The 15,913-nt window shown below is 34.6% G+C and overlaps 1 protein-coding gene across 1 annotated transcript in view; it reads left to right on the forward strand.

Annotated features, from left to right (window-relative positions):
- The window catches only part of LOC140152563 (liprin-alpha-1-like), a 322,649-nt gene that overhangs the window by 279,339 nt on the left and 27,397 nt on the right, over nucleotides 1-15,913 (forward strand). The window contains 7 exon segments of the mRNA XM_072174952.1: nucleotides 965-1,130; nucleotides 4,740-4,814; nucleotides 6,443-6,666; nucleotides 7,829-7,998; nucleotides 8,001-8,200; nucleotides 8,871-8,936; nucleotides 14,983-15,131. Coding sequence (XP_072031053.1) covers nucleotides 965-1,130; nucleotides 4,740-4,814; nucleotides 6,443-6,666; nucleotides 7,829-7,998; nucleotides 8,001-8,200; nucleotides 8,871-8,936; nucleotides 14,983-15,131 — 1,050 coding nt within the window.

Below are 15,913 nucleotides of genomic sequence, written 5' to 3' on the forward strand. Positions count from 1 at the left end.
GTTCTTCCTTGTGTGTGAAAGATGAGCCAAAATCCACTCTCTAAATGGTCTTCCACGTACAATTAATTATGGTTTTCATGGAAGAAAGGCCCAAATCCATGGAGTTGGGCCCTTCTTCCACAAATATTGGGTTAAGGAGGAATTTTGCTCATCCATGAAATCTGCTTTTCACTACAATACACTTTCTTGTTAACATATTACATGCTTCTATTTGTGTAATTAATGGATAATTACCAAATTTCCTTAGCTATTTATAACACATCTGCTTACGGTACTGGTACTTGCAGTATATTAGTGGAAGAAGGGCCCAACTCCAGCTCGTATTAAGACCTGTACCGTTGCCATGGAAACATCTTTTGTAATTTTGAATGTATGTTATATTGTATGTTCATGTATTAAAGGTCCCCTGAAGATGAAAACATTCTGCCTATAAAACTTTTCCAAATATTAAGTTTTTTCTTAATATCTCAAAAACAGTTTTGATTGAGTTGGGCCCTTCTTCCACTCAGGTATTCAATTATAATCAGTGGTACTGTTGTCTTTTATTTTACCATGCATCATAGAAATAACACTTCATACTTGCATTTATGAATGTAAGAACACATCCCACATACCATGTAAGTGCCCCTTTAAGCATTGCTCTCAGAAACCTCTCACTGTTTCAATTTGCAGTGTTATAAGGCCTGTTAGTGTGGTGTTTTGGTACAAATCAAAGTCTATCTGCCTTGATCCAGGTAATTTTAGAAAATTTATACAGGCTGCAAAGTATGCCTATCAACATCCATCAAATTTTTAATGTCCAGATAGCAGGCTACTATAAAAAGCAGTGGTATTTTACAAAAGGTGAAAAAGATATCTTGTATATAAGTTATTCCGTGTTAGAACTTCTTGAGTATAGGTTTTGCCATGAGAAAGAACCATTGTTCTTCAAGTTAATGTTGTTAAAACTTTGTCTTGCATATAGTGTTGATACACTTGGTCCATCATCTCATGCCGTCCCCGATGTGGTCATTGCCAACGCTACACAAGGTCAAAGTACTACTAGTGTTGAAGATGACCAGTATAATTTGGCAGTGGTGAGAAGACAAGAGAAAGGAAGACTACAGGCACTTAAGAATGATCCCACCAAGGTAAGCACCTGTTACATCATAATTAACCTGCTCACACAGCAGACACCTCACACCTTGGTTTCATCATATTTCCATAGTTATCAGTATCTAGCAATACAACAACATAAAATGCACAATTCACTTTTTCAGTAAATTCCAAAGGCTTTGTCGAAAAGCAAATTACAGTATCCTACCGTTTTTCTACCAATTGAAAATGTTCCCACATGTTGTCCAGAAAACATTGTAATGGTATTGTAGGCCAAATCGATTAATTAACACGGAAACATTTGGATGCCAAAAACTTAACTCATAAACTGTGACAATGGTTGTGTTTGCACCTGGTCACGCATGCAACCATACAAGGAATAGGTGTTAAGAGTGCCATAAACTTGGCTTGACATCACTTGCTTGTTCCATAGCAGACATATGACAACTCAAGGTGTCATCTTGTCTACATATTTCATGATAACATTCATATTAACTGGCATATTAGGCCAAATAAAAAAAGAAGTTTGTCTCAGGAGAACACATGCTTAGCTTTTTTAATTAATTTTGGTTCCATGTTTTGAGGATTTTATCAAATTTTTGGTTTATTTTACATTCAGAAAAAATATTAGAAAATTTGGTTGAAAAGCAGCCCCCCCAAATAAAAAAGCATAATGCATTGCCTTTTTCCCATATACTCCTGAGACTAAGCTTCTTTTTATCTGGCTTTAACATAAATTGAATCATTTGCATGCCGAGACCATCTCAAATTTTTTGCCTAATTTTCAACTTAACAATTATATAGAGAAAAGCTGCCTATATTTTAACTTAACAATTATACAGAGAAGCTTATTTATATGTTGCCCTATTCATATATTCATATATTCACCTACACCATAAATGGTGTGAAATCTAACATTTCATATCAAAGGCATAATTCTTGATGTTATCGGCTTTATCTTGCTGAATTTTAACTTACTGATTCATGCCCATTCACCTTTCGGATGAGTGGTGCTTCACATGTTAAACAAACTCAAGAGTTGAGACAAATTTCCATGTGCAATACAGTTTGTTTGGATTGAATGTTGTTAGTATATCACTAGCTCTCTCTCTCACTCAGTGAAACAACTGTAGTGCTAGTGGCATTTGAATATCACTCACTAATGCGCCATTCATGATATGCAAAATTGTGTAAACTTGACAAATATTTGTGCTTGGTTAACTTACCCTTCACCTTTGCAGACTTGTAATCTACAAGTGGATTCAAAATCAAATTGTTTCTGTAGCATTGGCTATATCAAGGAAATTCAAAATTTAATGAAATGAAAAAATGTAGTCCTGTTTGAAGTGTTTTGTATGCACAAAATAGCTTCTACACAATTTCAGTGATACAAGTTAGGTTCAGGATATTTAAATTCAGCTAAATGCAGTAATGCACACAAAATTGTACTTGCTGAAACAACCACTTCATATTTTCCAATAAGTGTTACATATGCACAAGCAGCTTTAAGGGCATGTAGAGGTCACATTTGACATAGTCCCATGTTGACTTCGGCTGTTCTTGTATTAAGGGGGAAAGAAACATGTTTAAAAACATGACAAAATGATTTGATTTCTTTTTATAAAACACTTGCATTTTGGATATAATTTTGTTGGGATTTTAGCTGATGTCAAAAATGTGCTGCCAATTCTGCATGTCTTTTGAAAACAAAAATTGAATTGAAATCAACCCAGTTTTGATCCATTGAATATTGTTATAAGACTTGTATACATATGTACACAGCCAGATTCTTCCTACATAGTATACTCCTGGGCCAGCTGATTTTTATGTAGACTCCTTAGTCCTTACCATACACTTTAGTACACATGCTGAATGCTCCTTACGCAGCACTTAACCTTAACAGCCTATGGCACCCACATAGCTACCATACCTACCCTTGGAGTCACCTATAAGTTGTAGGCCCAATTAGAGATGAGCTCAACAGTACCATCATTTTGATGTGCAACTCATTATCGGGTGCACCATGGAGGGAAGTGGCTGTGTACAAATAATTTGCCCACACTTTTTATGCCATTAAATTTCCAGTCCCATGTCAAATTAGCACAATGGTGAAAACATTGTGTGTGATTATCCTTTAGATTCCCCAGCAAGGGTTTCCCCCCAAATATTAAGGGTATTAATTTGTGCATACTGCTGTTTTGAAATTGTAATTGGTATTCTGGCCTTGTATTTTGTATCACATTTTGAAGTACAGAATTACATTTTGCCATCCGGAGTGATTGCTATCTCATATTTATGATATAGTGATGGTTTGTTTATATATACCTTGAGAAACGGTCTCTGTCTTTGTTGCTGTTTTCATCATTAAATATGTTGAGTCAATGTTATGTACATTGATGTGATACAAAAACTATGATGTGATATTTCATGTACAAAAATTATGTTCCCCCTCCCACACTTTGGCATCATTGTGATTTATTCAGTTGACCACCATACCAACCACTTTTTGAAGTTTTTCAAAATCATTAATTCATATGTGATTAGAATTAATTCATAAACCTAATTGTTTTGTTGTGTGACAGACCCTAATTTGTCCAATTTCATGTGGATGAAATGACCATTTGATATTGTTATTCATTACAGTGATGTAGCGAGGAATTACATCTAGGTGGGATAGTTAGGGTTGTTAAGGGGGTTTACATTGTTTATTAGATACATTGGATTTTAACCTTTTAGAGCCCCACTCCAGAAAAAAGGTGGAAGTACACCCCATCGCTACACCACTGGTCAATCAATCAAATCATTCATAAATTTGTTTTCCCTTCCTCCCTCCCTCCCTCCATCATATAACCCATGTTGACTTTTATCAGTAATCGTTCTCCACCCGCATCACTTACGTATTATATGTATGTGTTTTGACACTCCCAGTTCATTTTGATTATTTTAATTGTAGCAGAATCAAGTATATATGATGTTACATTTGAAGTGTGATGCCTATGATTAAATGAATAATAGGAGACTAATTGATTTGGAACAAGTAATAAAGTGTTCTGATCAAACTGTTACCATACTAACAGGTTTTCATCAGATGGTAACTTGATAGTGTTTGTTTCACATTGTAAGATGTACTTTTGTCAGGTGTTCAATTTGTAATTTGACAGGTGCAGAAATCAAGCTGTATCTAAAAATAATGATATAATTATCAGTGATTAATCTTTATTTCCTTTGTATCTTGATTCAATATCTTCACTTATTAATGCAACTCAAAATCGACATGCTCGAATTACTGGTCATTCGCATCTCAAGTCTAAGTATAATTAACTCTTATAAAATCTGATACTTAACTGAAATGAAGGAGCCTGTTTTCTATCTATCTTTGTACATGATCAATCAGGCTATGCAAGTGTTTCTAGATTATATTTCACTGCATTTATTGTAATGCTCTTTACGGAAGCAGACGGCATCCAGAAACTTAAACATGGCATCGTCATCAATAACATCATTGTCATGCATACTAATTTTGTTTTGACTGCACGTGTTATACAACCACAGTAACCCAAACCAAATCAGTCAGGCTTTGTTTCAACACACGCATGTCTTTGTCTTTTTTTGCATTTTTTATTTCTTTATTTTAACACCGTTAGACATGCGTCCCGGATAGGTCAGCAGCTAGTAGTCATGCCGACGAGGCAATATCGGGATGCGACTTGTTTAAGAAGGTAGACCTCATTCGTATGCGTACGTCTGCACAATCACTCCTTACCCAACAGTGAAAATCAATGTGTTATGTGGTTTTGTTCGCATCATGCATCATCATCAACCTTTCATTCTTCATTTCATCTTCATCCTCCCTTTAGCATGTGCTTGTATATACCTACTCATTATAGACAGTTGTGCTATCCATTATAATGTCATATGCATGAGTTGTAAAGAGTTAAGGGAAATACTAATTAGTGAAAACAAGGAAAACTAACTTATATAAGTAGGTCAAGGCCAGTATGTATTGAAAGAATCCTGCCGCTCTAGCTATCATGTCATATTCCCCTACCAACCATGCCGATGCAGCTAATGTACCAGAAAATGGATGGATGGACCCCTGGCAAATGTTAATATTTGTGTAACCTAAGTATTGCAAGCTAAATCAAAGTGAGAATCCGTATATCTCGGGTGATGTTGTACTTGAACAAACATGTCACAGATTTAGGGCCTATACATTGTGTTATGTGAAACAAAACTAATGAAGGAAGTTTTCTACAAAGTAAAATGTAGAAAAATATTTTTGAACAAAATTCTAAAAGCAAATTTCAGCTTTTGCCATACAAGCATAATCTGCATGTGCACTCTTCCACAGAAGTGAGCCCCCTAGTGACAACAGTTCAAGAAACAAAATATCCTGAGATGAGGCAAGCTAACTGTAAATAAAGATACTAAATAGGAATGAAGAATGTTGTATCCATAGTAACTAAATATGTACTTGTGATGGTGACTAATTATGGGCCAGACATTGTTCAACAGTAATACTTTAAGTGCAGGTCTAATTGCACACAAACCTTGTGAATCAAACTTCACAAGATTTTTACCTTCAAAGTAAAAGTATTCAATTGTTGAAATCAGTGGAGCCATTTGCAACCTAATCACATAAGTGCCTTTATCGTGCAATGCAGGAAAGTCTTTCCAAGGAAATTTGACATTTTTAAGGAAAGTTTTGCTCTTTCATAGTAAGATATCATGAAAAATTGGACTTTACTTTCTGCAAACAAACTTTTTCTTTACCAAACCAAGCTTTGTAAAATAAATGTAAAAACAAATTATTTTACATGTGTATATAAATCATTTGTATATAAGTGCATTTTTCAGGATTGAATTTGATTCATTTATTTTATGTTATATTTTAACGATACTTCCATAACACTAGATATTTTGTACATAATTATATATTAATTAGAATCATTACAATTTTGGTTATTCATAGAAACACTTAAATCATATTTTACATTAAGCTTTTTCAGCATCAGAATGTCATTTGCATATATTTCCTCATAATCTGGGAACAACTAATGAATGGGGCTACATGCTTGGCCTATATGAGCCCTACTGTGCAGCTAATTGTGCCTTAGTCCTCATTCTTCTGTCTTTCTTTCTCTCAGTCTGTCTGTCTGTCTGTCTGTCTATCTCTGATAACCCCTACTAACAAAGTCTTTTTTCCTTTCCATAATGTACATATCAATATCAACAAGCATGCAATGCATGGTATGGCAATCTTCACAGCAGGTATATGGTGTTTTGTATGATATGCAACAAAAAGACATGTATTAATAATTTGAGTTTGTGCTTTGAATCCTTTCAGGTTAACACTCTTAATGAGCAAGAGTGGGAGAAAGCAGAACAGGCCAGTGTATTAGCAAACATTGCACAGGCCTTTGAGAGTGACGAGCCGGAGATGGAGGAGACAGACGAATCGGAATCCATCTTTGGAGCAGTAGATATGCTTTCACCTCAAGGGCATACGGATGCACAAACATTAGCTGTAATGTTACAAGAGCAATTGGATGCTATTAATAATGAAATAAGGTAGGATTTGCATTTTGCTTTATTTATTTAGAATGTGAGATTTATATCTTTGCAAAAGGAGATTGATCAGCATCTCATCTGTCAAAGCGACAAAAAATGGGAAATAGCAATACTTGGATTGCTTAAAAGCAACATAGATTTGCTTGCTTATTAGGCCGATGTATGAAAATAGTTGATTGAAAGCAATGCCCATATCATACTAGCAGTGATGGAGAGACAAATCATTGGTGATCAAACCCTGGCATGCAGCTATTGTGCAAATGCTACCTACAATCTGAGACGAATACCAAAAGAGATCGGAAACACCGGCGAAATCTATTGTGAACAACTGAACCGTGCCAACTCACGTCTGCTTAGCGTGGGCTAGAGACAAAATATCTGTAGTAAAGATTTTTACAAAATTTGAGGTCTGATCTGTGTTACCGACACATTCATATTTCATATCATTAAGCTTATGTTTTTCATATTTTGATGTTAAAATAGTTCAAAATACACAATTTGTAGCTAAAATATAGAAAAATGACTGTAATATTGAAATTTGACAAAAATGTAACAAACTTGTGCTTCAAACTACATATTATTGAGACCTACATCATGATTTTTAACCATTGCAATACACTAAGGAAATAATACACCATGTCATGGGCAACTTTAAATTTACCTAAGTTTTTTTTTTTTGTATTAATTTGTAGTTTTTTACCAAAAATGTTTTTATGCCTAACTGGACGTTGCACACAGCGATGAATGGGCTCAGGCTATGCTTCCGATCTCTTTTGGTATTCTTGTCTCAGCCTACAATTGAGCCCTTATTAGCAACTGATTTGTGCCACTCATAAATTGTCTTAATTTCAAATGGCGATTTGAAACTAGGCATGCTTGCTAATTGTGATCAATTATCACCTGTAGGTAGTGGCGTTTTCAATAGAGAGAGTGGATGTAGATGTGAATTATGTTACCAAAAATGCTACTCTCATTGTAACTGCTTTGTATAATAAAACCATAATTAATTCAACACAACTGACATGAATTATATTCCAAATTATTGTGAATATCTTTTTTAACTTTTCTTCACAATAGGGGAAAAACATCAGCATCACCCGATTTTTTCCCCAAGTCAGGACTTTCAACATAATATGATTGTCACCTTAATTTTATCCTTTAGGTTAATACAAGAGGAGAAATTCAACACAGAACAGAGAGCAGAAGAACTGGAGCATAGAGTCGGCACCGGTAGTGTCGACAACTTTGATATCTTCAACAATGCCCTCGGTAGCGGCAAATCAGGCAGGCCGCATCATTCCTATTGGGATACGCAATCGCGCAATCTTACACGCCTCTGCCTGGTAGTATGGTAATGCCCCTGGACTTGGACCGTGTATCACCCCCACACAGTGGGTCATCTACTCCTGTGTCATCACGCCGGTCTACCCCAGCGGATATACTTGGTAGTCAATACAGCTACAGTCAACCACAAATTGCAAATATGGCTTACTTGGGTGGAGGAAGTGATACTGAAACTGGTGCTATTTCTAAGGTTGGTGTTAGGGAGGCAGAATTTATACGATTTGTTTTATCTATTTTCTTAAATTTTCATCAAACTTGTCTGAAAACTGAAAATCTCACAATTATTTCCTTTATTGTTCCTTCTCAAATCTGTAGTTATGTCTCAAAATTGCTACTTTATTTTCATGAGTGTGTTAGCTTAGCCCAAATCAAGCTTCCTGCTATTTTCTCAGTAGTTTAGCCATTTTCATGACACAGTCAAAGCTTTAAAGCATAATCATCTGCAGTGTCTATAGGAATAGTATTTGAAGAATTGTTATGTGTTTGTGTTAAAATCATGATAATTTGTTCATAGTTTATACTGAAAGTAAAAGTGAGTATATATTGTCTTTACAATATTTTCCCCAGTGTTATTCAACTTTTTAATTTCATGTTTAGTTTAAAGCATGAAAGTTGCTGATACCACTGTATGAAATGCCATTTACTTCTGCAGAGAGAATTATTGTCATAATTGTTTATTATTTTAATGATATATTTTTTTGACCTAGGCTTGTAAGACACCCACCATTTTGGAAAAAGTAAATATGTGTATTAGATAGTGATGTTTGTTGCTAATGTAGTTGTTTTCCTGATTTCTTCCTTTCCCATGTCGTCCTATCCTTGTTACTGTGCATACATACATGCGTTGGTGTGCGTTGTAGTTGAAGGCAGTGCACAATCGCGCCATTTCGCTTTCCGAAACACAGCTTCACAATTGGCACCAAAAGGTCGGTTTTATAAGACGTCGTGTAGTCGTCAAATTCTCATTATGTTTCATATATTTCTTTAGTTCTAACTGCAAGAGAGTGTTTATTTACAAAACAAGACTAAATCAAAATTGTACAAAAACTACCTGCAAATAATAAACTGAATCATGGTGTGCTTTGAATGAGAGCTAGTATTTATTATTTCTTTTAATTTTGCACTAGCATGGATATGATCTGCATGAATGGGTGCTGTGTCCTCCTATAACTTGCACACAAACCCTCAACCGCAGGGCTCAAATTTGACACTTGCCCGTTGGTAATGGAGAATTGCAAACACACCGGGCAAGCTCTAACACAACACATCTGTTACTTGCCCACATATCCGGTTGTACATTTGAATGTTAGAAATGAATTATTGCCTAAAGGAATTCATTAACAAAATTTGCACGATCATACACTCGGCATTTTTTTGAATATCCAAGCAAGTTGAAATTGATGAGCAAGTTGTGAACCATATCAATAGGTCCACTCTGTGCTGACGGGCAAGTTCAATGAGTGAATGTGAGCCAGCCCTGCTATGCCTCCATACAAAAGGTTTTGTACCTGTATCCAGATGTGTATTGGGGTGATACTGACCATTTCAGTCTTTATTATGTCAGTTAGTTGTTCAACATCCCAAAAGATTAAAGGACATTCATGCAAACTGATTTTTACATCTTAATTTAAAATGTCAGCATTTCATTCCATCATAAATTTTTCAAAGGGACTTGAAATATACGGAACCTATCTGATGTGGCATCTTTATCCATTTATACTAGGAAGACACTTGCGTTATTTTTCACAACACTATTACAAATTAGGAGTAAGAAATCCTGATAATGATAAAAGACAGCAGGCTGGTCAGTATCACGCTAATACTAGGTGGACATTATTACAATATACAAATACTCAATGGAAATCAACGCAACCATGTATTGACAACACCCTAAAGAAGTTACCCTGTGGACAAATACTATAAAACAGGGGAAGCAAAAAGTCTTTGAAAGGTTTATAGAAAATTGCAAGCTTTTAAGTGTGATTCAAACCTTTGAGGCTTAGCATTTATTTGCCCTGGTATCAAAACCTGATCAAGTTAAAACCATTGAAATGTTAGCCAGGAGAGCAGCTGAGCTCAGTTGATCCAGCAAAATGTCACAACCTAATTCTCACCATGGCACAACAGTAAGAATATGAACAGTGCTTTATTATGGTTGGTTCCATATGTTGAGTATGAGCAGTGTATAATGTCCATATTGAATACACATTGGGAAACAGGTACACACATATATATATCCACAATATTAATTATGTTACCATCATGAATGCTTCACACATATTTCATTATTATGTAACCAAGTTATACAGGTTTCAGATTATTAATATAATATTCGTATATATTCAAAAGTAGTAAATTTGTACTCGAAAATTGATTTGCAAAATTAGTTATTCAAATTATTTATTATTTATTATTTCAAGTTATTACTGAAGAGAATTTGTTGCTTCATTCAAATTATTTTTCACAGGACCCATAAACTTATAGAATGAGCACCTGGTCCATAAACAAATCTTCTGAAATAAGCTACTATTTTTGATCTATTGACTGGAAATTATAATAATAAAAACAAAATCATACAAAATTACCTGGTGTAAACAAATTCCCTAAAATGGAACAAGTCAATTCTCAAATTTGTTTTAGAAATAATTTGTTATAGTGTTTAAATCCTAAAATGTTTCTATTTCTGCTTATACATAAATCATATTGTAATAAATCCCAGTGCCAAACCTGTATGTAACTAGTTTATATACCTTAATCAAATTGACTTGAATGGAGCTTTTTGCCTAGTATAACCTCTGATGGTATTTCTTGCCAGGTATAACAAACAGCTTGCGATTTTAATCACACTAATGGTTTAAGACACGGACACGTAACTACATAAATCTGACACATAAACAATGCAACAACAGTGCATGAACTGTCCCTTCTCACATCCCCGGACAATTTTAAATGCGATATTTTACTGACCAACTTCTTTCACAAATTTAAAACATAGCAAAGTGTTTGCCAACAAGCTCTTTGTTTGTGTGTGTGTGTGTGTGTGGGGAGGGGGTGTTTGGCTAGGTGTGTGGGGGTGTATGCAGATACATGGTGAATTCCTAAGATTGCATGTAAGTGCCAAGAGCATTATTAAACTGCATAATTTTGTGATAGTCTTTTTCATAAAGAAGCTGCCTGCTCATGAAAAAATAAAACCCCTACCAAAAATGTTGTTTTGTTGTATTTGTCAACCATAGCTTGCTCCCTCATAATACACAGCACAACAGTCATTTAGGTTATGTGATAATAAGAATTAGATGGACTTATCGAATCAACTGTATCAGGAATTTGTATTGAAACATCTCATATGGAATTTTTCTGGGACTAAAAAGAGTACATGTTCCAGGTTAATTCTTTTTCTAAAATTACAACCTAAATCAATGCAAAAATCATTAGAGCAATTGTTAACATAATGAAATACTTGGATTCCAACCTTTTCAGATAGCCTGTCCACACTAAGCAATATTGAAGCAATCATGTAGCACATTTTGTAGACAACATTGAATAGGGGCAGTAGGGATGATTAGCATTTTATGCCAATTGATCAATTTGCTATTTCACCTAAAGGCTAACAGCATTCAAAATCAAGTTCTTTCTCAAAAATAAGTAGAAATTTGATTCAGTTGAACACATTTTTATTCATGATATGTTAGTGATAAATATATTGCAGAATATTCACTTGGATGAAGTTATTTTCCTCTGTAAATGTGGAGAATTTTCGCCTATCAGTCAAAACCATTAGAAGATACACTTCTATCTTTGTTATGAATGTTTGCCAGCAGTGTTGCATATTTGTTGTATCATGTATGCTTACCTAATGCATGTCAAGAAGCCCAACACCCCAAGACTGAACAGATTTCTTGTGGTTCATTGCAAATGAAAGGATCATTGTGATACATCATGTATATGACTATTAAAGGGATTATCAATGATTTGCCAAATCAGAGCACCCTAAAATTCATTAAAATTCAGATTTTTGCATATTGGATGTGCAACTAAAACATGGACATGGCAAATGTGAAAGCAATCTGAACATCAAAATTGTGTGAGCAAGGCTGCCAAATTTGGCATGGTACGGCCTTAGCAATAGACATCGAAGATAGCAATTGACACTTTCAGAGTGGGTTATTTACATGTTTTATGCAATAGCCATGATATAGTGTGATCAAATCAGCATACATATAATTATTGATCAGTTATTTGTACATGTTAGATAAAATATTGTGTGCAGCAAATCTCTGATAAAGCCTTTAATAATACACCCAAAGAAATCTGTGCAGTTATCCCTACCACCTGTATCCCTGCTTGTGAATGTCAATGATGTTGCTATGCAGTATGTTGCATTGTCATGTATTATGTCAGATTCTACCCATTTCTATCACTATCTCTCGCCTATTTCCTTTGTTTTGTACCTTGTTATAACATATAATTTTGTTTTTGATCTTTTCAGTGAGGTATTATGTTGATTGGGCATGTAATATATTGGGTTTTGACATGCATTTTGATATGTAGAATTTTCATGTCGGTAAAGTGAGAAAAACATGTTTCAACAAAGCTGTACGTGATTGGTCAAATTGACATCTGATTTGATGTGTATTATCTTAATTTGATTATATAAACAAACATTACAATAGAAGTTGCACTGCCAATCACCAGGTGCTATTTAATCACAATATCAATGTACTCAGCAATTGGTAGCACTCTTGGTTGGCTTATGCAGAGATTTAATGCACTGTATAGCCATTTTATGCAATTTTCTGCTTGTCTAGCACACAAAAAAGAGCTAATATTGCACCAAATTGGGGAAGCAGTATATCTTTAGGTTCAATTCTAATGGACATTGCAGCACTGGTACCAGGAAGCAAGTTGCTTCAAAACTGAGGAATAAACTTCAGCAGACTTTGAGAATATAACACGCTGAACAATATGGTACAAATTGGTTATACATTTGTAAGCTTCCACTCTATCCACCGATAGTTCAACCAACAAAATGTTTTGAGCAACTTGAGTGGTGGTTATCCTTCACGCCAACCATAATCCTATAATCTCTTAATCCTACCCATAATTCTTCCCTGACTCTAAAGCTAACCCTAACCTCATAAACTAGTATCTAGGGGTGATGGTAATCATTCTAAACTCTTACCAAATTGTAATTGAATGGAATAAATGGTGGAAGGAAAACTAGGGAGCAGGATTCCTTTTACCTAGAGTATTTGCTCAACGTCAGCATTTACAAACTGGGAAGGACTTAATATTATTGGTGACTATCAACAGATCATGTGAGCATCCAGTTACCAGCACTGCGTAATTAAGTGCTTTTACACAAAATTTGTAGAAGGAATCATGTTCCCTAGTTCATGTGGTTCCACGCCATAATCAATGTAACCAGTGTATGAGTATCATATTTCAAGAGTAGTGTCTGCAATGTCCAACAGATTTCTTTTGAAACAACTCAGTTTCTCTGCCTTGCATATATAGTTTTTATATATTATCTATTATAATAAATTGAAAGTCATCATATTAAGTCATCAGTGTATATATAATCATAAGTTCACATTAAGGTGGTATTGGAGGCATTTTCTAGAAATTAGGAAATGCTTTGAGCATGTTAAATTAAACAGATTAATTGAGTAGGGTAAAGTACACTGATCAATATACCTTTTGTTTGAAGCAAATCAGACATTCAGTTTCCACAATACATCAAATTATATTTTCTTTGTATCTTACTGTTTTTATCAATAATCAATATAGTTAATGAGCTAAAAGGGCTGTAAAGGCTCATTAATATGTAATTTTTGCCATAAAAATCAATGCATAAATGTTCATGGTACTTTTATTTTGCATACTTATGCCCTGAAACTTGGTCAAAGTGTTTCTAATATGTTCGAATGTATTATATAGTGAAGCCACCAAAATGCCTCCAATACCACCTTAATCAACTGTATAGTATAGTGTGTTAATCTTTTGCCAATATAAATAATGATTAATGTTTTAGTTGTTTGAAGTAATTAAACCATTCCCTTAGTTTCTTAGTTTAACAGCAAGTTATCAATAATTTAAACTGATTGCATTTAGATTGCAGAAACCATATAAGACATAAGCATTGAAATGGACTGACTCAATTAAACAAACATTTCAATTTCTACTAAACTGGTATCTTTTATAAGTTAATGTGCTAACCATTAAATAAAATGCAGTGATGTAGGTAGATAGATCAAACAATGTAAAACATAAAACATTCTAATTTGCTAATTATGATGATAAATTAATTATAACTGTATGTGAAGGCGACTGTATGCATGGTTAGTTTGGTTCCAGAGGGATAAGCAAGCTTGGAGTTCTATATCCCAAGTGTATCTCACAAGCCTGGTTTAAGGTTAATAGTACCTGCATCACATGTTTGGAGATGTGAATAGCAGCTGAAGCGTGTATAGCCCCACAGAAATGTACCAAGAATTCTACATAGGTACTGGCTGAATCAAAAATGTTTGTGACCCATGCAGTGTCTAGTCTGTAGATTAATGTCATGAGAGGTTAATATGATACCACAAATGTTGGTCATTTTATTTCAAGAGATTCCATTGCTGCATTTGGAAGAGCTGGGCTTTTTAATAAATAAAAACATCCAAACTTATGGGTAACAAACATTTTGATACAGCCTGTATACCATCACAGGATGACTTCATGACCCGTTTATACATCATGTAATGCAGTCCTGTGGCATTCAGCACAAGTCATATCGTTAACCTTTGGGGAATTCGAAGTTGCAATTAAGTTGATGAATTTTTATTTTAAAAATGTATAGTATAATGAAATAACTATTCTACTGAAACTCTCTGGAACCAAACTTGCCAAGTGTACAAAAGTCATTATGTCAGTCATTGTTGTTGATGTTAATTGAACTCTATTTGCTTTGCTCCTTGTCTATTGTAGCCTTCAGCCAAGGAAGCAGAAGCGAGGGGTGAAGCCCGAGGCATTCAGTGTGAGCCATCCAGTCCACCACTCTCACCAAGAGCGCAGCAACTAGAGAAAATGGCTGCTGCAATTGCTGCACAGGCTGGTGGTGATCAAGATACAAGGAGGTAGGAAAGCAACTCATGGCTACCACAACAAATTCATTCATTTGTTCACAGTTTATTCTTTACTTTGAATTGGCCTAGAAATGAAAAACATCTTTGTTGTGAGCCTGACAGCTGTGAGTCTTTATTTTTCCAACTGAGCTATCAAGGAAGCATGTAGCATCAATGTTTACTGCATAATAACATACAACCCCAAGATTTCTTATCATATTCCTATTACTTCTATAGCATCAAGCATAAAGGAGAAAACTAAAATTAAATTAATCTAGGCAAAGTGGTGATTTAGTAATCCAGTATCAAATTAACCATATTGTTTTATTAAGTAACAAGAGAACTTGTTTAAAACCATTATGAAAATGGACCAATCCAATCAAACTTGATCTTGGTTTTCAAAATAAACATGATAACTGCATACACAGACTGCTCTGTTTTTATTCATTTTACTACACTTATGTCAAAGAAATTTTGAACACTGTTTCATTTGATATATTTCAGTCACAATTTACAAAGTAACAATTCAAAAAAGTGCCAAAGGTTGAGTGCAATGTGACTATTGTACTGTATGTAGTATTGAGGTGTATTTTAACATTTTCAAACAAGTATGTTCTAATTATGGTTTTCATTTTATCTCACACACACCTGTTCTTTATGCTAATCACAATCCTTCTTTCTATTCATCCCACCGAACCATTTCAATATTCTTGACTCACTTGCCCTGCTGCATTCATTGTCATTGCCATCAACTTAACTCTGTCTTGTGTTCCTCTAATTTCCTTGCTTATCTA

The sequence above is a fragment of the Amphiura filiformis genome, chromosome 5, assembly GCF_039555335.1.
Source record: "Amphiura filiformis chromosome 5, Afil_fr2py, whole genome shotgun sequence".
Lineage (NCBI taxonomy): Eukaryota > Metazoa > Echinodermata > Ophiuroidea > Amphilepidida > Amphiuridae > Amphiura > Amphiura filiformis.